The sequence below is a fragment of the Malaclemys terrapin genome, chromosome 3 (assembly GCF_027887155.1).
Source record: "Malaclemys terrapin pileata isolate rMalTer1 chromosome 3, rMalTer1.hap1, whole genome shotgun sequence".
NCBI lineage: Eukaryota > Metazoa > Chordata > Testudines > Emydidae > Malaclemys > Malaclemys terrapin.
The window spans coordinates 49537199-49558939 of NC_071507.1; the positions used below are offsets into that span (position 1 = coordinate 49537199).

At 44.1% G+C, this 21741-nt stretch overlaps 1 protein-coding gene across 1 annotated transcript; it reads left to right on the forward strand.

Moving 5' to 3' along the window:
- MTARC2 (mitochondrial amidoxime reducing component 2) lies at window positions 1–17526 on the forward strand. The gene is made up of 7 exons (XM_054022611.1): window positions 1–311; window positions 2102–2275; window positions 8910–9072; window positions 11321–11461; window positions 13600–13661; window positions 13740–13811; window positions 16184–17526. The coding sequence occupies exons 1-7, from the start codon at window positions 31–33 to the stop codon at window positions 16308–16310; spliced, it is 1020 nt and encodes a 339-aa protein (XP_053878586.1). The 5' UTR covers window positions 1–30; the 3' UTR covers window positions 16311–17526.
- The last annotated feature ends 4215 nt before the right edge of the window (window positions 17527–21741 follow it).

Sequence of the window (21741 nt, forward strand, 5' to 3'; positions counted from 1 at the left end):
GCGGCCTCCGCCCCCCTCGCCTCAGTCGCCATGAGCGGATCCAGCAGGGCCCTGGGGGGCTTCGGCCTCCTCCCGCCGCTGCCCCAGTCCCGGGCCGCCTGGCTCGGCGCCGCCGGCGCGCTGGCCCTGGCCGCCCTGCTGGGGGCCGCGGTGTGGCGCTGGGCCGGGCGGCGGGCGGGCAGCGCCCGGCTGCAGCGGGTGGGGACGGTGTCCGGCCTCTTCCTCTACCCGGTGAAGTCCTGCCGGGGGGTGGCCCTGCAGCGGGCCGAGGTGACGGCGCTGGGGCTGCGCAGCGGGGAGATGCGGGACAGGTACCGCCGAGGCGGGGCGGGAGCAGCGAGCGGGGCGCTGCAAAGCCCGCGGGCGGGGCAGGGCTTCGCTGCGCCCTGGGGGTCCAGCTACAGGCTGGTTCGCGTCCCCTTTGGGCTGGTCTCCAGGCCCGTTATAACCATCCCGCTCGGGCAGTGTCGCCCTGCCCATAACCCCTTGTCTGCCCGCTTAGCCTCCGCCGCCCCCTGCAGGCGAAGGGCAACAGGTTGTTCGGCCTGAGTAGTTAACTCTAGCCACTAGATGGTGGGATCTGAGTTACTGCAGCGAATTATTGCGGGGTGTCTGGCTGGTGAGTCTTGCCCACATGCTCAGGGTTTAGCTGATCACCATATTTGGGGTCGGGAAGGAATTTTCCTCCAGGGCAGATTGGCAAAGGCCCTGGGGTTTTTTTACCTTCCTCTGCAGCGTGGGGCATGGTTCACTTGCTGGAGGATTCTCTGCACCTTGAAGTCTTTAAACCACAAGTTGAGGACTTCAGTAGCTCAGACATATGTCAGGGGTTTGTTCCAGGAGAGGGTGGGTGAGATTCTGTGGCCTGCATTGTGCAGGAGGTCAGACTAGATGATCATAATGGTCCTTTCTGACCGTCAAGTTTAAAGTTTAACCCGTTTCAAGGTCCACTGCAAGGTGAAGTGGGCAGTTAACCCCCTATTGTGCCAGGGGGAGGCCCTTTCCCTGACTAGAAAAAGAGCTCTGTCTGTGTAGCTCTAATGCTTCTCTCTCTCTCACCAGCAGATGTTGGTCCAATAAAAGATATTCCCTCACCTACCTGGTCTCTCTGATTCACCCAAGGTCATCTAGACTAAAACTCAAGATGCACCTGTCTGCCAACTCATGTTTAAGGCTGCGATTTTGTCATGGACATTTTTAGTAAAAGTTGAGGACAGGTCATGGGCAATTAACAAAAATTCAGGGAAGCTGTGACTTGCCCCTGACTTTTACTAAAATGTCCACGACAAAATGGGCAGGGAGGAGAGTCGAGTACCCTGCCGTGCTGTGGCTGGGAGGGACCCGCAGCTGGGCAGCTCCGGGGGATTTCCCCACTGGCAGCGGCAGCTGAGGATTTGCTGGGGATACTCCCTCATGCTGCTGCCCATGGTGGCTAGGGAGCTCTGGGGGTCCCCAGCACCCATGGACTGGGGAGCTCTGGGGGATCCCCCGCCACCCACAGCAGCTGAGGAGCTGCTGGGGATCCCCCACCACCCACAATGGCTGGTGAGCTGTCAGGGTTTTTCCCCCACCCTCCCCCGGGGTGGCTGGGGGGCTGCTGGGGACCCCCGCCACTTTGGGCAGCAGGGGTTCTCAGCCACCATGGGAGGTGGGGGTACCTGCAGCTCCTAGCTGCTGCGGGCTGAAGTCACACAGGTCTGCAGAAGTCACGGATTCTGTGACTTCTGCACCATGACCAAATCATAGCCTTACTTATGTTTAGCCTCTAGAAGTGAGAATTTCCATAAATATCCTGTATATACCTGCACTGCTTGGATTCACAAGTTTGTTAGTTGCACTGCAGCAAGAAAGCTTTAAGTTAAAAAAATAAAGCTTATTAGTTTTAGTAATAGTCTCTTTAATGAGAGACATCTGTGTGTTGTGTAAGGGCATAAAGGGGAGGGAAATCAGACTTATTAAGGAAAAACCTGAGTAGTTATGATATGAAGATAATTTCTAAGCTCTGTGCATCAGGAAATCTCTCGCTTTGCACTCCAGTGCCTTGATCATTGATGGTGCTGTGTAAAATGTTTAATGTATTTTGTTCCCTTTTAAACTACAGGTTTTGGCTTCTGATTAAAGAGGATGGACATATGGTTACTGCCCGACAGGAGCCTCAGCTGGTCCTGGTATCTGTAAACTGTGAAAATGGCTATTTAACATTGAATGCTCCAGAAATGAAGGAACTGTGTGTTCCAGTCAAACTTTCCAGGAAGAATGCAGTGCACAATTGCAGGTATTAGAGGAAGATTTTTCTTTTTGAAGTACTAACTTCAATTTAATATGCTTTTCTTTCAATTTTACAAAGAAAGTGTAACATAGCTTAATGGGCTTGATGCAGGAATTACTGGGTGAAATTCTATGGTCTGTGTTATGCAAGAGGTCAGGCAATGTTATCATAATGGTCCCTTCTGGCCTTAATTTTTTAATAAGTCCACTTACTATTGAAGTCAAATTTTAGGAGATGACATCAAGGTTATCAGAGATTATACACTATAGCTACCAAATTACCCATGCATATTTACTGTCTGTTCTGCATTTAGCTGGGCTGGGTGCTTGCATTTGAAAATCTTGGTCATGTATGTAGCTATTTCTTGATTTCCAATAAGCAAATTCTGTGTGATGTGCATCATCGCATAGAATTGGTAAATTGGAATTTGTGACATTAGGTATTTTACCTGTACTGAAATCTACCTTGGAAAATGGCCAGTGCCTAGCAGAAAAGGTAAGAACACTTTTTCCCTGTTAAAATGTCAGTTATATTTAAGAATATTGGGGCAGCTCTAAATGTTGGTAACCTACCTGAGTGTGGTGCTGTGGGCTTCTCCCTTGGATAGCAGCAGGAGTGCTGCCAGCTTTTCTGCCTCCCTAGGCGGCAGAAGGTCCCGCCCCGAAATGCTGCCCCCCACAGAGGCGGCGGAAGGTCCCCAAATTGTAGCGCCCTAGGTGACCACCTAGGTTGCCTAATGGGTTGTGCTGGCCCTGGATAGCAGAAGACATTAGAGTACCAATTCTTCTAGCTGCTGGAGTTGAGAATAAAGCAGCTTTATAAGGAACTATATTTGCCAGCTCTATCTGTAAATTGTTGCTATGGAAACTACTGTTAACGAATGTAGTTCAGTTTTTTTCTTTTTAATTTACATAAGATTAATATAAATTGACGATGCTGTTTATGATGGAAAGCTTGGGGGGAAAATAGCATTATCTTTTAAAAATCTGTCTAGTATGTATATAAGATCTGATCCACAATATTTCACTTTTCAGAGATAATGTCTTTAAAAAAATGTTTGTAGCCCCTCCTCTGTGCTGTGATTCAAGCACCTTCTATTTGGTACTTGCTATCACTGATATTTGGAGTGGCGTATGCCCTTTCCTTCCAGGATTAGGTTCTTTTCTGGTGCCTGGTACCTCCATCCAAGGTGACTCATTGCTGTGCTGTTCTTTGAGAGAATTAAATGATAATGCTAGCTGGCAAGAAGTATAAAGCCCACTACACAAGGGACAATAAAGCAAACAAACTCAAACCCTTGCAAAGGATTGACCCATCCAAAATAACAGCATAGCAAAGGGGGACTTTATTGGGTACAGGAAAATAGGATCTGGGGAAGGAAGGGACTAAGGTTATATTATAAGTAATATATAAACCAGTCCTTAACTTGTCAACACTCACAACTCATCCTGACCCCTGACTCCATCCCTGGCACCTTCTCAGGCAAATTGTGTACATTAAGGCTGAGTCCTGAGATGGAGTGTTGCAGTGCTATGTTTTTGGGCAGTTTAAACAAAGAAGCCTTCTTACTCTATCTCCCCCCCGGGGCTGCGGGGGCAGGGTCCTCTCCTGCCTTCTACCAGGCTTGCTGATTATGTGAAAAAGTAGCCCCAAAATCACTAGCCACCACCATTGGGCTTCTTTGGAATCTTCTGTGGGCTTCTTGTGTCCACCCAGCTGGGAAATTTCTGTGCTGGGAGACCCCAGCCCTGCAGCCTGAAATAGCGGAAGGGAGGTGGAGCTGCTGGCAGTGGAGGGTGAAGGGCAAAGAGCTAGGGCTGTGAAACAGATGGATCTGCAACTCCCCTCCTCCCTTGGCAGGCAGCCTGCCTTGGGAAAGCCTGTGACAGTGCCAAGCAGGTCTTCCTTGTGGTGGGGCTTGGAGCTGGAGACTCTAGGGTAGCAACCGGAGAGGTAAGTTACTAAGTAACCTCCCTCAGGACTGCACTGGGACAAAGGGTGGCCCTAGAGCTTCTTGGGCTGGGGGAGAGGGGCTCCATAGGTTTGTTTCCTTGCCCTGATGGAGAGAAGAGCTCCCCATAGATTCCTGTCACTCTGTGCAGTCTCTCCATCCAAGACTCTCACCAGGGCTCATGCTATGCTCCCCATGTGAACTTACCGCAGCTCCCAGGAAGCGGCCACCAGGTCCCTGCAGCCCCATGGCACATGGGCGACCAGGGAGGCTCCAAGCCCTGCCCTCGCGCCCGCAGGTGCCGCGCCCGCAGCTCCCATTGGTCATGGGCCCCAGCTGTGCCACTGACTGGACTTTTAGTGGCCCAGTTGGCGGTGCTGACCAGTCAAAAACTGGACGCCTGGCAGTCCTAACTGCCGTAGAGCTACAGCTCCCTGTGGGGAGTGGGATTCTTGCAGGGACTCCGGGAGTGACTCCCACAGTTAAATGTGAAAACAGAACTAAAACAGGCTGTGCAATGTTTGCTGTGCAGCTTTGGCTGGTCATTTGTCTAGCTCACCCCATGCACAAGCCTCCCTATTTGCCTCAGCAGGAGTTTCTGATTCTTTCTGTCCCCACCCCTTACTCCACGCAGGCTGAGAAATGGTGTCAGAGGGCTCTGGTAGCCATGATAGTTATAGTCCTGTTGGTAGGGCCACTTAGAGGCTCAGTATGGAACTCCAAGAGCTGGCAAACTCAGCTCTTGGAGCTCCGTACATGTTATTTTCTGAAACTTGATAGTGACAGTAGATAGAGATGATTTAAAATATCTGAGCTGCGTAAGTCAAAATTATAAACAAAGCAATTCTGTTGCATTTTTCACTTGTAGATCTCCGTGCTTTTTAAAGGTATCATCCTTATGTTACAAGTACTGAAAACTGAACCACGGAGAAGGTGATTTATCAAAGATAAAATTGAGCCATTGGTAGAGATGGAAACAGAACTCAGGTCTCATGACTTCCAATTAGAAATTAGACTAATTTGTTTTTCCCTCTTTTCCCAGTTAAGAGCTCCCGTACATAGCTTCCCAAATATTAGATTTGGGGAATCCAAATTCTCTCTAATGTTGATTTATGCAACAGGACTGTTTAAAAATTGCTAACTTGGATAGTGTGGTGTTGTAGGTATCTATAAAACACTGTTTTCAGTTGCAAATAACTTACCTGAATTGTTCCATCCAGGTGTCTACCTAAACTTGAATCTTTCTGAATGGTTCAGCCATTTCCAAGAACAAGATTAGGGGAAGTTGCATTGTTTTGCCTGTTAAAAGTTCTTACAGCTGTATTGCTGAGAAGTTGTAGGCCTTCATGATTTGTAACAGGGACTTAAATTTGGCAGGCAGGCTGCCTTTGTATCATAAATGTGCCTTTTGCTATTACCAAGAAAAAATGCCTAATTTTGGCTAAACTTAAGTTTTTGAAAAATCTCAGATTATGTATGTCCAGAGTTTGGCAGCTAACTTCTCCGAAGATTCCAGATGCATGTGTGTGCTTCATTCTCCTCACTGATCATATGTGCCGACTGGACTGCACATGTACCATCCCTACCGAGCGACTGAGCATACTCTATCCCTGGGGTGCGAGGATTGAGCAGGGCTTCTGCAATTGCTTCTCCCAGGTGCCAGGGACCACTGTGGCACTGAGCACCAGAACTGAGAGCAGAGAAATGCTCTCTTCTGTCCTCTCTGTGTTTTCCCCTCCTGGCAGTGTGGAGGAGAGGGGGGAGAAAGTTGACTGACTTGTATGTAGAGGGTTGAGGAATAGAGGGGGTGTCAAGACATTCAAGGTGAGGGGAGAAGCTTGGAAGCTAAGGGAGGGGAGTTAAGAACAAAACTGAGGAGGGTAGAAGAGGAGTAGGGGCAGGAGCAGGGGAGTGTGCAAGAATAGGAACAAGAATCGGGCATGAGTGCAGGAGCTGGGGATGGGAGAAGATAGGATCAGAGGGTCTGGGAAAATGGCAGGAGTCATGGGTCACAACATGGGTGGGGAGAGGAGCAGAAGGAAGGAAATAAGGGCAGGCCCTGGGCTGGGGAAAGAGCCAGGGTGGGAATAGCGGAGGGGGCAGGTAGGAGGTGAAGGGGATGGGGAGAGTCTGCAGATTGAGAGTGGTATATAACTACTAGAGAACACTTCCCTACAGAACATGGAATTGAATCTATTATTCCTGAGTCTCAATAGCCCTCTGCTGTCAGTTAGTACCTGTGAAACTCATTGGCAAAGTGTGTCTTCAACCCTTTCTCATGGCAGGTCTGCACAGAGACTACTGCTGCTAGTTATTCCAGTAGTAGAGGACTCCATGTCAGGATTCCGTCAAATGTCATGTAATGGAAATTTTTTTTTCCAACTTTTAATTATTATTATTTTTTTTTTTTTAGAAAATTAAGAAATTGTGTAAACATACATTAAAAGAATGTTAAGTTTGCTAAGTCAAACCCGCCAGAATTAAGGTTGCCCGTGCTACTCCTAATTCTGCCCCAAATCATTAGTTAATTTTGAAAATCTTGTCCTGCTTTTAAGGCTGGAAAGTCATACTGTAGAAAATTGAAATAACTTTTTAATGAAAATAAGCCAACAATTAAAAAAAAAAAATACCCCCTTCTCCGGAGTGCAGATATGGCCAGTGACAAATGCAGTCAGTAGAAAAAACGTAAATACTTGAGAATAACTTCCACTTTCTTATGGCCTTCGGGGTACTCGCTATAGAGGTAAAGGAAGCTGCACTGCATATAAATTAACAGGACCATTTTAGAGGTAATAATGCAACTAATAGTGACTGGCCTTGAATTTTTTGGGGGGAAAATTATTGCTCTGTAGTTGGAAAAAGATCCCTCTCATAAGCAATATTTATATCCTGCGGTTGGTAGCTTTTGCCACCCACATGGAATTAGTCTGCATGTTAAATCCTCAACTCCAGTTAATATAGAGAATATCTCATGTTGAGGATCACAACTTGAACGCGAGTCAGCAAAGCAATGCTGTTGCAAAAAAAGCAAATGCCATCTTAGGTTGCATTAACAGAGGCATAGCAAGCAAGTCACGTAGTACCGCTCTACTCAGCACTGGTTAGGCCTCAGCTGGAGTACTGTGTCCAATTTTGGTCATAAATGTATGGAAAGGATGGAGAGAAACTGGAAAGGTTCCCTAGGTAAGTGACAAAAATGATCAAAGGGATGGAATGCAAATAATCTGAGCAAAGGCTGAAGGAAATGGGTATGTTTAGTTTGGAAAAGAGAAGATTAAGGAGGGATATCACAGCGGACTTCAGATAGTTGAAAGGCTGCCATGAAAAAGATGGAGAAAAGTTGTTCTCTTTTGCCACAGAGGGCAGGACAAGAGGCAATGGGTTCAAACTACAGCACATAGCAGATTTAGATTAAATCTCAGGGAAAACTTCCCAACTGTAAGAACAGTAGGACGATAGAACAGACTGCCTAGGGAGGTTGTGGATGCTTCTTCACTGGAAGTTTTCAGAAAGAGGCTTGACAGACATTTGTTTTAGAGGGTTTAGAGACAACAAATCCTGCATCTTGGCGGGGGGTGAGACTAGATGACCCTTGTGGTCTGTTCTGACCCTATGGTTCTGTGATTCTATCTCATTCCGTAACTTGGGGCTTTGCACACATTTATAGTAGGGGGTACTTCAGAGACACAAGTTTCATATATCACCCTATTTTTACCTCCCTGTGTCAGGGGAAAATGTTGGACTTACACAACCCTCCCGCAAAATGAGGGGTTATTTTATCAGGAACCGCAGGATCAAAGGACTCTAAATTTGTTTCACGCACTCTGCTCTGGCTTCTGAACTGACAAGCCCATTCTCAAGCTGATTTGACTGAGTATGTGGATTTAACAAAAGGATGCAATATCCGTTTTAAACAGAAACCATCTTGCAGCCTTAACTATGGCCCTTAATAAAAAATGCTTAAGGAACAGAAAGACTGTCTTTAGCGGTGATAAAGGTGTCACCCAATATATTCTTTAGGTGGCATAATCTCTCATTTTTTGTTTACATTCTCATGCCTCTAAAATTTGAGGCAACACTTCCTTAATCACAGGGGATGGGATTAACAAATGTTGATTGACCGTGACAGTGCTCTTGGAAACTGTCATTCACTTGCTTAAATTGATCAAATCTAAATTGGTATATCTTTTGGTAAAGGTTTTCTGTCTTTTCAAAATGAAAAATGGAGTAGAATTATACTTGGTATTATTGACACTAGTGTGTAGAATAAATCTCACTTTTTTTCTTTTAAATCTAGCATAGCAAACGGATGTTGTGTATTACAGTACATGGTTGTGACAGTTAACTCAGCCTAACTTGTTCAGTCCTAACAGGTGGGAAATTCGATTACTGTATTTATCAGTATCACTGTTCTGGTTGACTGTCTGCAAGGAACTGGTGTTGCATGTATTGGATTTGTTTGGATTTTTTAAACATTTGCAGAGAATGTATTAGTGGGTCCAGAATTTAACTTTGAATTAGCCGGAATCCAAAAGTTCCATATTTAATCTCTTTATCGCCACTCAGAGAGCTCATTGACTACATTTTTTTCTTTGTTTTATAAAAGCAAGATGTTTGATTTTGAATTGTAGAGATGAAAATAAGTCCACTTGAGTTCTCTGCTTTTAAACTAACTCACGCTTCTTTTAGGCTGTTTGGATTGGATATCCAAGGCAGGGACTGTGGAGATGAGGCAGCTCAGTGGTTCGCCACCTTCTTGAATACACAGTCATATCGACTGGTGCACTTTGAGCCACAGATGGTGCCTAGGAAATCCAGAGACATATTCACCACTTTCCGATCCACAGATGAGGTTAGACGAAAGTTTTCCTCGATAATCCTTTTCTGTGTGTGTCTTCCTTCCCACCCAACCCTCCTATTGTAATAGTTGTACATGCCTCCCCATAGAACATACTGAAGTACCTACTTCAAGCATATGAGCAGTCCCATGGGTTTCGGTGGGATTGTTTGCTTGCTTAAATTGTGTTTTAAATCAATTACATTTATTGAACACGAAGAGCTACAGAAGCTGAGGCTGACATTTTGACAAGAAGTGACCCAGCATGTGACTAAGGGGAACTCCTGATGCACTTTAATGAATGAGAGATGCTGGAGTTTTTGAAGGCAGTTTATTGGTAAACTCAATGTGTACTGAAACTCCCTCTGCTGTCTCTATCCCCAGTTATGTGCAGCACTGTTCTAATATGAACTGTCATTACTGCTATTTTGTTTACAGATACTAGGCTGAGCCCTAAATCAGAGGTTTGTGCTTCCACTGAGGAAAGCCCCCACAAAAGAGGGTTATGGCAGCACAAGGTGCCCACAATCCCCTCTCCCCTGGAGTGGGCCTGCAACCGCTGCATTAGAAACAGGGTACAAGGGCAGGGAAGTCGGGTGATGTGCTAAATCAGTGCACTCCTGTGGCAGCCTCAGCTCCCTGGGGTCAGGAATCCAATGAACAGCTGCCCTTTCTCCTTCTCGTTCCCATCCTCCGCTTTACCTCCCCTAAGCAGAATCCTCAAGGTAGCAGGGTGTTGAAAACAGTATCTCTCCTTCTCCAGGTAAGAGTTCCCTATGGGGCATAGTTGGCTCTGGTAGTGCAGGGAGATGCAGATTGAGTATCCTGCCCTGCAACTGTGAGCATTATTGTTTATTGAGCATCAGCATTTTACCTGGTGTTGCATAAACCGAAAACAAGTACAAGAAGTTATATTAAAATCTCTACTCTCTGTGCATCTTCTCGACAAGTAAATGAAGACTAATTAAGACCATTTCAGTGAAGCACTCAGTGAAACTGAAGATACTGTATGTATGTGGCTAAGCAAGGTGTTAATTTGGCAGATGCATGTATGCAGGGAGCACAGAGTGGTGGTGTTGGTGTTAATGTGGAGGACCGAGCAATGTAAACATTTCATTGCACATTTTCACTTGTTTGAGAGAGGGGAGGGCATAAATTACCTTTCATTTTACAGATTTTGTACAATGTGTGCAAGGAAAAAAGGATAGTTTGGGAGGAAAGGGAGACTTTCAGTGTACACTGAAACTCTCCTGAAAACTGCCTTCAAAGTCTCACATCTTACGCTTGTCCCATTTACTGATGTATGCAGAGGGAGTTTTCTTAAAGTATTATTCAGTGGCGCTTTTTGCCAAAGTGGCAGCCTCCATGGAGAAAAGTCAGTGCCATGAATGATCAATTGCAACTTAATTTTAATATTGTTTGTTGAGTAAATCTCTTCCCCAGGGTTTGTGATACAGTGGATTCAGTCTATCAGAAAATCTCATTTGATATAGATTGAAAAAAGGAAATATTGAAAAACATAGTCAGTTTGCTATTTGTAAGACTGGGGACAGGAAAGGGAATGGTCTTTTTTTCTGACACTCCAGAGAAAGGCATCCCTAGGCAAAGAACTATAAATATGCAAATAAACTTCATGATGACCGAGGGGTGTGCAAAGGAGGGTTGTGAATTAGGCACTAGGCTCTCTGTGGGCTGAAAGAAACACTTAACTTGCAGAAAAAAAATTGGAAAAATAATAGTTCTGGGCATTGTTTGTTTGTAATTAAATATGGGTCACCTTTTATAAGAAAATTTCATTTATAAATCATTTATAAAATAGTAGTAAATGATTAATAGATGTTTAACAATCTCTAATCAATTAACCATTTTATAAGAGTCCAACAACTCAATGGGTTGCTTATAACCTTCTGTAATATCTTCTACTGATATCTGCAACATGTAACACTCGCGTCTGTAATATGCTTCTATCTATTATTTATCATTTATTAGCCCTGTATAAACAACTTATAAATTGAAGTTTGTATTTGGTCAACTTTACTATTAATTTACGATGGCTACTATGCTGGGAAGGGACAAATTATTGCACTTCTCAAAATACTGCCCGAGTCGTAAGAATGTGACTACAACAACATAAGACTACATGGCTAATATATGGCCATCAGTTCAGTTACCTGTTTCTTGGCCCGAAAGTTCTGCAGACCTTGTCTGTTGAGAAGCATGCTCTAGTGGGAGCATTAGGATTTGTTTGTCTTCATTTTTTTAGATTGCCTATCCCGACTGCAGCCCAGCCATGATCATCTCAGAAGCTTCATTGGAAGATCTAAATACGAGGCTGGAGAAGAAAGTTACAATACAGAACTTCAGACCAAATATTGTTGTTACGGGTTGCAGTGCTTTTGAGGAGGTAAGTGATCTACAGCAGTGGTTTTAAAACTTTTTTTCTGGGGACCCAGTTGAAGAAAATTGTTGACGCCCACCACCAACGGAGCTGGGATGAGGGGTTTGGGATGTGGGACGGGCTCAGGGCTGGGGCAGGGGTTTGGGGTGTGGGAGTGAGGGCTGCGGGGTGGGGCTGGGAATGAGGGATTCAGGGTGTGGGAGGGGGTGTGGGGAGGGGGTCAGGCCTCTGGGCTGGGGATGCAGGCTCTGGGGTGGGGCTGTGGATGAGGGGCTTCGGGTGCAGGAAGGGGTTCCAGGTTTGGGGGGGGCTCAGGGCTGGGGCAGGGGATTGGGGTGTGAGGTTGGGACACAGACTTACCTCCGGCGGCTCCCGGTCAGCGGCACAGCCAGGGTGCAGAGGCAGGCTTCCCGCCTGTCCTGGCACCGTGGACTGCGCTGCGCCCTGGAAGTGGCCAGCAGCACGTCCCGCTCCTAGGCAGAGGCACGCAAGCGGCTTCGCGTGACTGTCACCCACAGGCACCATCTGTTCATCCCCCTCCCCAAGTTCCCATTGGCAGTTCCCAGCCAATGGGAGTGCGGCGCTGGTGCTTGGGGCGAGGGCAGTGCGCGGAGCCCTGTGGCCCCCCTGCCTAGAAGCCGGACCCACTGCTGGCTGCTTCCAGGGCACAGCACAGTGTCGAAACAGGTAAGCCCTAGCTTGCCTTAGCTGGGCAGCACCGCCGACGGGACTTTTAACGTCCCAGTCGGTGGTGCTGACCAGAGCGACCCAGTGCCTGACCAGTACTGGGTCGCGACCCAAAGTTTGAAAAACGCAGATCTACGGTACTTTAATTACTATTTGTTCTGAGTCTTGGATGTGTTCTTCAGAACCCTATTTCCTTGGGATATAGAGTCCAAAGAACATCTAAAGCCTTGGCTGAACTTGGGATTAGCTCTGATTCAGCCATCAATAGCTGGTGACTGGTGTAGCTGCAGTGGTGTAAACCCCAAATATAGATAAGGAAAGCAGCTATCTTGGGGTTTGCCCTGGCACATCTGGCCACCAGTAGCTGACTCCCAGGTACAAATAGAGCCTTAGAAATTCTACTATAAATGCGTGCAAAGTTTAAAGGGATATAATAGGTTTGTGGATATTAATTTATATTTATGCAACCTAGTGAAGGATAAAATGAATGTATTGAAAATGTGAGGCTGGGACTGCATGCTTGCCTTTAGGCCTCAAACGGGAAATGTTATGCACAGTATAAGACATCTAATGATCGAGAAAAAATATTTGGAGTTGGTGAGAGATTTTTATCACATTTTGCTTATAAATAAAAGCACATCCTGATGGTCCGAGAGTACCATAACTGCTGCATATTTATTGGTTCTCTAACTTTAAACATTTTAATTAGTGTAGATAAAACTGTGTGTTTACATGGTGGAGCAGTGCAGGTTTTACATGTTTGAGTTCACTCTGGAGAGTTGCTCTTTATGGGTTGATTGTTTCTGAGGACCTAAAATTCCCATTGGAGGATTGGGCCTCTGTCTTCCAAGTAGGATTGCATTAGGAAGCTTCTGGGCTGAAAATTGAAGACTGACTTTGCTTGTTTTTATTGATAACATTTTATGGAACTGTAGTTAACTTAAATTTTTTTAGATTAAATACAGTGTTAATTATCAATTGTGAAATCAGAACAAACACACTTATGACTAGAAAATACATTCTGTAGAAGGCCTTTTTGGTTCTCCCTTTTTGTATTAACCTGCATTTTATGTTTGATAAATTACGTGTTTTTAATAAAAATCATGTATTGTGAACCTATAAGACAGGTACATTTTAAATGACCAGTCACCTTTTAGTGGAGTGTATCTGAAGCAATTTGGTAATTCATACAACTTACCCTGTAGCTTTTGCAAAACTGATCACACTGCTTTGAGTAGATTAATATTCTGGTGTTGACGAATGCAGTGCTAACATGTTTTATTAAAAATAACAACATATCTATTATAGCTCTTATTATGAGGATGCAAGAAAGCATAATGCTCTAAAATGATGCTTCGTCTTATAGTAATGGCCATGCTCAAAGCCAACTTCTGGGAAATAGTTAATGCAAATATTCTGAAAGTATAATAATATATAAATGTTTACATTTCCCTTAGGATTCCTGGAATAAGATAAAAATTGGTAATGTGGAGATGAAAGGGACAATGGCTTGCCCCAGGTAAGGATTTAGGAATATACTTGAAGGAAAAATAAATATTAAGTAGCTGCTGTTGTCTAACATTGTCTATCATTACAGGTGTATTTTAACAACCATTGATATGGAAACTGGGATCATTGACAGAAAGGAGCCACTGGAAACACTGAAAAGGTAGCAAAAATAGTAGTGTCTCATCTTGTATTCAGCAGTTATTTAAAAAAAAAAAAAAAGCATTTGAAATGTGTGCTACATGTACTCCTACAGCCTCTTAAATTGCAAACTTTGGGTTCAGTCCTTGCCTATGTACTATATTGAAAAGAGGACTCATTAAGACTCTCCTTCTCCCGTTTCCTATATATAGGATTCCTTGGTCCTCTCTTCAATATAGTGTGCCTGTATAGTCTAGGCAAGGACTGGACCCAAAGTATACAATCTTTAAAATTGCATAATTTAACTGGCTAATTGTAGCTGGTAATCATTTATATCTGTCCTACAAATATATAAACTATAGTGTGTGTGTGTGTGTGTGTGTGTGTGTGTGTGTGTGAGAGTGAGTGTATTATTGGGGATGCAAGTAGCATCACCTATTATTAAGGTTGCCTGACACTTCCCATTTGAAGACCCCTTTTTTCAGTTACTTATAACTTGCCAAACTTTATCTACTTGGGCTGAAGTTTTCCATTCTGGGTGTCTGCTTTAGGCAGGCTTTGTTTTTGTTGTTTTTGGGGAAAGTGGGGTTGGATTTTAGCCAGAGGTTTAGCCATTTCTGAGAATGAGAAATTGAGGTAGAAATTGGGACCGGAGACTGGTGGGGCAGGAAAGGAGGGGGACTGGTATTTGAAAGGGGAGGGAATTGAGACTGGATGGGCAAGGAGATAGGGGAGGGGGGAAATGGATGGACTGCAATTGGCTGGCAAGGAGACTGCAGCTAGGAGCAAGGGAGGGAAGACTGGGAGCTAGTAGATGGGAGAGGGAGGAAACTAAGATGGGATGAGGAGTTGAGAGATACTGGGACTGGCTGGACGAGAAGTAGTGGGATGGGGGGAGGAAAAATAATAGTGATCATGTAATTAAAGACTCTCATGATGCATATCCAAATTAAGATAGCACGGGCAACCTTTATTCTGGCGTTTTCTGACTTTCGAGTGCTTGACTTTATTAAGGTTGCAGTGTGTGTAGTCTATATGATAGATTACAGGAATGTCACGCTGAACCCTAGAATGTCTGTGGAGTCAATGTGAAGTGATGGAAACAGTTAAAAACATGGCTGAGAGCTCTCTTTGTTTAGAATATCATCAGGTTCAATCATCACTGGAAGTGCTGTCTGTTACAGGACAGTTTTTAAGTTCTCAGCCATTTTGACTTTACGAAATACACCCATGCTGTGTACAGCTATAGTAAAGCATCCATCTATGCCATGCCAAGAGTCCCTAGACAATTGTGATACTACAGATAACCAGTCATCACCTTTACTCTACGTCTAATCTGCATGCAACAATTTCATTGGTTCTTTGAAGGAGACTGCACGCGGATGGTGAGTTACTTGGCCCAACCGTCAGACCCATTCAGCAGCTTGGGGCTTTCAGCTACTTGTGTGTGAGACAAGGATCAATCAGTCTCTCCTCATATGAGCTGCTCCATTCCATTAATTATCTTAGCTGTCCTACATTGTCACCTGTTTAACTAGCTTGCACCCATTAAGGTGACCAAAATGAGAGAGCATACTTCAAGTGTTCTCTAACCTTCACCCTGTAAAGCCATGTGCCCTTTGACTTGTATACTCCAAGGCCCCAATCTTGCAATAATTTATGCTCATGCTTAGCTTTCCCTTGAAATCAATGGGATTACTCATGGTAGTAAAATTAGGCAAGTGAGTAAGGGTCTGCAGGTTTGGAGCCTTAATACAGCCAGCATCTTATCAGCTTTCTTCTCTGCACGCTGAACTGAGAATTGAATTGTCAGATCTGTCAGTACACCCAGATAAGCTCCTTCTAGCAGTGTTAACTAGTTTTTTGCTGTTTAAACTGTACTGGTACTTAAGCCCCGAAAACTGTTATGCGTGTGTGATATTTTACTCACAGCAGTAGCCTCACTAAGTTCAGTTCATTGTGTTTGGCAAAAGAAAATCTATTGACTTATTCCATCCTAAATTTTTGGTGTGCCATAAAACTTGTGTATTTAAATGCTGCATATTTTTTTAAAGTTTTTGTTCAGTTTTTTAAAATAGTGGTAGTGGTGTAAAGAGAGATGAGTGAAGAGTATCCCAGAATATAATCTACTGCTAATTTACAATGAAGGGATGATATTAAATTTACTTACAAAAAAACCCCATTAATTTCTGTTACGTAGGGCATAATGTCTGTGGATTTTATTTGTGTCTTAAATACATAAACAGAATATGGGTACTTATACAAGTTCATTATTCTGTTGCGTTTCTTTCAACTTAAAACAAAGCCCTCACCCCCCCCTTTTTTTTTTTTGCTCTACTTCTTAAAGCCGTGTTTTGCCTTAAGTGAATAATAATGACCATTTTCTCTGTGCAGTTACCGTTTGTGCGATCCTTCTGAGCGACATCTCTACAAATCCCACCCTTTGTTTGGATGGTATTATGGAATTGATAAAACTGGAACGCTTCAAGTTGGAGACCCTGTGTACAAGATAGTCCATTGATGGAAGATGCATTTTGAGTGGAAAATAATTGTTCATTTTTATATGCAAATGTTTTTTCTGTGAGCACAGAGCCTGAAATAACTCCTTGATGTTATCTTGAGGTGTAAAGTACACTGTCCTTGATTGTCCACAGATCCTGTGAGGTGCCAAAGTCGTCTTAAATCAGTCAGTCCACTAATGTGCCTTGAGCCCCTAAATCTAAAACTAAAACTTTAGTTTTCCATTAGAGTGTAAATGGCAAGCTGTCAAACACTTAGATCAGATGATAAAGTGATTTTCAGTCTTACACATGCACACTTATATTATTGCTATTGTGGAATGAGGCAAGAGGGTGAAACAAGTTGGATGATGATAGTTGAATGTTCCCTTCAAGGTTTGCATATGTTTTAAATTCCTATTTAAATTGTAATGTCTTAAGAAAACCACCCTTGGCACATTTTGATCTCTTGTTACTTTGTTATGGATTGGCAGATAGAGCAAGAAATTCTGAACCAGCAAAAGAGTGGGTTGTGACAAGGCATGAAGTAGGCTAGACTGTTTTGGAGTAGATTCTCTACTTTCTGTAGTGAACATTGAAGTGCAGTTCTATTTGAACATTCTTGAATAACAGCCTAATAAAGTGAAGAATTAGGCTGCTGCTGCCCTGTTATTGACTCAGTTAATGGTACTGGGCAAGCAGTTATCATGCTTGTTGCAAGTAATGCCTGCCTGCTTACCTGTCTCACATTGGTGTTGCCGAGGATTGACTGATTTTTGTAACGTGCTATATAAATGCTAAGTATTATTGTGGCAACATGTATCCCAGCATTAGCCCCTGAAGAAACATAACATTGTGCGTGCACAATGCGGGAAATGGTGGCAGGCAGAGGCCGTGGAAGAACAAGTGTCCCCATGGGCAGAATTTGGTGAACCCTATAAAGCTCGTGCTCCTGAGCATAAAGAAGTTGAACAAGATTTAAATCCATTAAAATGACAGTAATTAAAGGTGGGCTTTGGGGGATCTGGGGTAGGTAAGGTCAGATGAATATTTTTAATACAAATGTTTAACTTTTAACTGATAGAAATGTAATTATTTGATTGAAGCAGCTAGGGGAATGAGGTTATATAAACATTGCTAATCAGACAATTCAACAATCGTTTTCTAAAATGATGTACTTAAAACTGTAAAACAGATTTTATCTCTAGAAATAAATATACATCAAAATATAAACTTCTACAGAGTCCTAACTACTGTTTAATACGATGTGCAATTTGAGGGATTTGTTCTCTTGGCTTTTGCCATTTGATGTTACATCTTACCTATGTTGGTGTTCGGTTATTTCTCTGCTGCTTAATATACCTTTTGGTCTGGCAAAAGGCCCTTCCCACTGGTGCCCTATTGCACAGTTAAAGGCTTTGTGCAAGAAGCAGATGCCAAACTCGGCATCCAGGTGTCCTTGCATTGCTGTGGAGAAAGGCGTCAGTGCAGAAAAGTCTTCAGATTTCTGATGTGGGGAGAGAATCATCAGGATTTGGTAGCAGCCTGGCTCTGTGTGGATATTGACAAAGAACCATCCTTGAACCTGAGGCTGGCATGTTGATGCAGAACAATCCTTCCAGTACAGGACACATCAGAGCTGAGATACCTTCTTGTTTATCTTGTGCTATGGAGCTAAGAACCAAGACTCAAAGTAGACTAGATCCTGGCCCTGCTGTGGTCCATTTACAATAGTCTAGTAGCACAAGGGGACTGAATGCTGGGTTGGGTGAATCTTTGGTTAGGTTGAGCCAGCTCTGCGCTCCCCGCTCCCCCTGTAATCCTTGGCCCCCTGTGATCCTTGGTGTGCGTGAGGCATTAAATGTGTGGCTTAGGGAAAGGATTTGGCTGGAACACTGTTGCACCCTTGACATCTTTGGCTGTTATAACAGTTCCCTGAGGGCTGTTACTAGCCAAGGCAAGTTAGAGCAGCCGTTAAGATCCCTCACATGCATAAAGCATGTACTTAACTTTGCAGGACTGGCCCCTGTTTAAATCATTAATTCTATTCCTTCCTATCTGGCAGTAGTTTGCCAAAGAGAACTCTCAAACAGATTGTGTAACTGTGCTATCAGCATTTACCTCTGAACTTTGTCATAGTAGCTTATTCTTGCCAGAGGGGATGTAATATCTGCTGAGAATTTTAACACAAGCATTCTCAGGTGACAATGGATGTGGTAGCTAATGTGATAACCTTTATTGTGCCAACAAATAAATAATATGAGGTGCTCGGCTTTCTCCCTTCTTCACATCGAAGCAATTCCTACAGAAAAAATGCAGATACTAGAAAATGCCCACAGCCTGTCAAGAGTTAATCACTGATTTTCTCCTCCCTCCCCCACAGAGGTGATGAGTGGGGGCGGGGGTGAACGTTGAGAGCGGAGTGGGATGAGAGGATAGTTTATTGTGTGGCGCGCAGGGTTTTTCTTGATAGAGGCTGCATATGCAGATTTAACCTAAGGGGTAAGATTTGGGGTTATCTTCGATGTTGGGGAAGCACAGGAACAGAATACCGCTGGGTGGGGCTGAGAGGCAGAATTGGCCTGGCTCTGGGGAGTTGGGGAAGGGGAGGGGTGCAGGCATGAGGTGAGGGGGGAAGGGAAACTATGGGACCCCAGACCCACCCCCCCTCCCTCAGGTCCAGTTGCCAAGAGTGGATCCAGCGGGCCTCAGGGGGTGCTGCTGCCTCAATCCTGGGCCCCCTGGCTTGGTGCTGCCACTATGCTGGCCCTGGGCCCCCTGCTCTTGGCTGTGGTCTGGTGCTGGGCCAGGAGGTGGGTGGCTCCCAGCTGCAGCAGATGGGGATGGTGTCTGGCTTCTTCATCTACCTGGTGAAGTCCTGCTTGGGGTAGTGGTGGTGGTGGTGGGGACACTGGGCAGTGGGTGGAGGTGACCAAGCTGAGCTGCAGGGTGGGGAGATGCGGGAGTTACTCCTGGGGGTCCCAGCCAGTGAGCCCTGGGGAGATGCTCTGGTGGGGTTTCCACTGCCCTGAGCCCGCTGGACCAAAATAAATTGTCTTCTTGCTGTGGGGCAGCCCCCTTCCATGAAATGCCCTGTTGCTGCAGGTTGCACCTTGACACTAGGTTAATATAGTGATGAGTCTTGGGTGAGGACTCTATTGTTACTATTTATTGGACACTGCCCTGGCCTGCTCTGTGTCTGGCAGAGCACAGACAGTGAACAGAAAACGGGAGCAGAGGATTGCAAACATTTTCATAGCTCAGGGACCCACCTGTTCTTACCCTAGGGGCATAACATCCCTATGGCAATTATACAAACTGCCTACAGGGACAAGTAACCTTAGGAAAGTATATTATAGATTGGAAATGGGTTGGGCCAGTGCTATGTGACTAGCAAGTGCAGATCATAGCTCAGGTACGTACGTATGCTTGAGTATCATAAACAACTTTATTAAATATATATATATATATATATAAACTAACCACTAAAAAGAGTAGAAATTGGGGTATGAAGAGCTTACGGCAGGATCAGTGCCACAATTAGCAGTGACAATTGTATACAGTCATATCTTGTATCTGAGCTGTAGTGGAAGCTGTTGGGGGGGAACCCCAGACTATGCACCAGCTATGGTTGTCTCCAGGCTTAACTTCAGGAACCGTTGTGATATAGATGTAGAGAGAAATTAGCAGACTAAATACAGATTTATCATCGCCTTTTCTCCTATATATGTACATCATGTTAAATCTTTTAACAAAACTGTTCTTAACAGTCTGAAGCAAATCTCTGTTAACTGGTCTCCATTTCTTGTATCTATGAAGACTTTTTCTACAAATTCTTCAGCTATCCATAGAGCCGCCCACTGTATTCAAGACCTGAATTTTGAAAACGTTTGTGTTTGTGGGTTGGTATTTATTTTTGGAAGATCTTTTGTATTGAATTTATGTAGAAAACTAAATGGGGTAAACCATTTTTTTGTTTTGTTTGCACATTGCCTTTGATTAACCTGCCTCTTTGAAAGAACAATGTCTCTTTACGTACACAATATGGCTAATTTGTAGTTAGCTTTGTGTTACTTCTAGTTGAGCTGAATTGTAATACAGTCATGGAATCATAGAAATATAGGGCTAGAAGGGACCTTGAGAGATCATCTACTCCAGTACTCTGTGCTGAGGCAGGACCAAGTTTACCTAGACCATCCCTGACAGGTATTTGTCTAGCCTATTTTTAAAAACCTCCATTGATAATTCCATAACCTCCCAAGGTAACCTAGTCCAGTGCTTAACTCTCCTTTTATTTAGAAAGTTTTCCATAGTATCTAACATAAATCTTCCTTGCTGCAGATTAAGCCCATTATTTCTTGTCCTACCTTCAGTGGACGAGGAGAACAATTGATCACTGACCTTTGTATAACAGCCCATAATATACTTGAAGACTGTTCTCAGGTCCCCTCTCAGTCTTCTTTTCTCAGGACTAACGTGCCCATTTTTCAAAAAAAAAAAAAAAAGTCTTATAGGTCAGGTTTTCTGACCCCCTTTCTCATTTTTGGTGCTCTCCTCTGGACTGTCTTCAATTTGTCCATATCTTTCTTAAGGTGGAGCATCCAGAATTGGACACAGTAATTCGCTGACGCCTCATCAGTGCCAAATAGAATGGGACAATTACCTTACTTATCTTACATGTGACACTCCTGTTGTTAAATCCCAGTGTGATACTTGCCTGTTTAGTAACTGCATTGCATTGTTGACTCATATTCAATGAGTGATCCACTACAGTCCCTACATCCTTTGCAGCAGTACTACTGCCTAGCCAGTTATTCCCCATTTTGTAGTTGTGCGTTTGATTTTTTCCTTCCTAAGCATGGTACTTGGCACTTGCCTTTATTGATTTTCACACCAGTTCTCCAATTTATCAAGGTTGTTTTTAATTCTTATCCTGGCCTTTAAAGTGCTCGCAACACCTCCTAGTTTAGTGTCATCTGCAAATTTTATAAGCATACGCTCCATTCCATTCTTCAAGTCATTAATGAAAATATTGAATAGTCCTGAACCCAGGACCCCACTAGCTATGTCCCTCCCAGTTTGACAGCAAACTATTAATAACTACTCTTTAAATATGGTCTTTCAAACAGTTGTGTAACCTTTTTCTAGTAATTTCATTTAGACCACATTTCCCTAGTTTGCTTATGAGAATGTCATGGGGGACTGTGTCAAAAGCCTTACTAAAATCAAGATATATGATGTCTACTGCTTCCCCCTCCTCCTCCTCTCCCCTCCCCTAAGGTCAGTAACCCTGTCAGAGAAGGAAATCAGGTCTGGAAACTGGGCAATTAAACTGAGATTCCCCATGACGGAGTGTTCCTTGTCCCGCATCTGACCTGGGCCATGGGGGACCCCCACTGCATGTACACCAATCTCTAAGCAAGCTGAGTGCTCCTGCCATCTCAGAACAACACT

Coding starts and splice junctions, on each gene's coding strand:
- MTARC2 (XM_054022611.1), top strand. CDS start 31: ATGAGCGGATCCAGCAGGGCCCTGGGGGGCTTCGGCCTCCTCCCGCCG. Junction 13,662..13,739: donor GGGACAATGGCTTGCCCCAG/GTAAGGATTTAG, acceptor CTATCATTACAG/GTGTATTTTAACAACCATTG. Junction 13,812..16,183: donor CCACTGGAAACACTGAAAAG/GTAGCAAAAATA, acceptor TTCTCTGTGCAG/TTACCGTTTGTGCGATCCTT.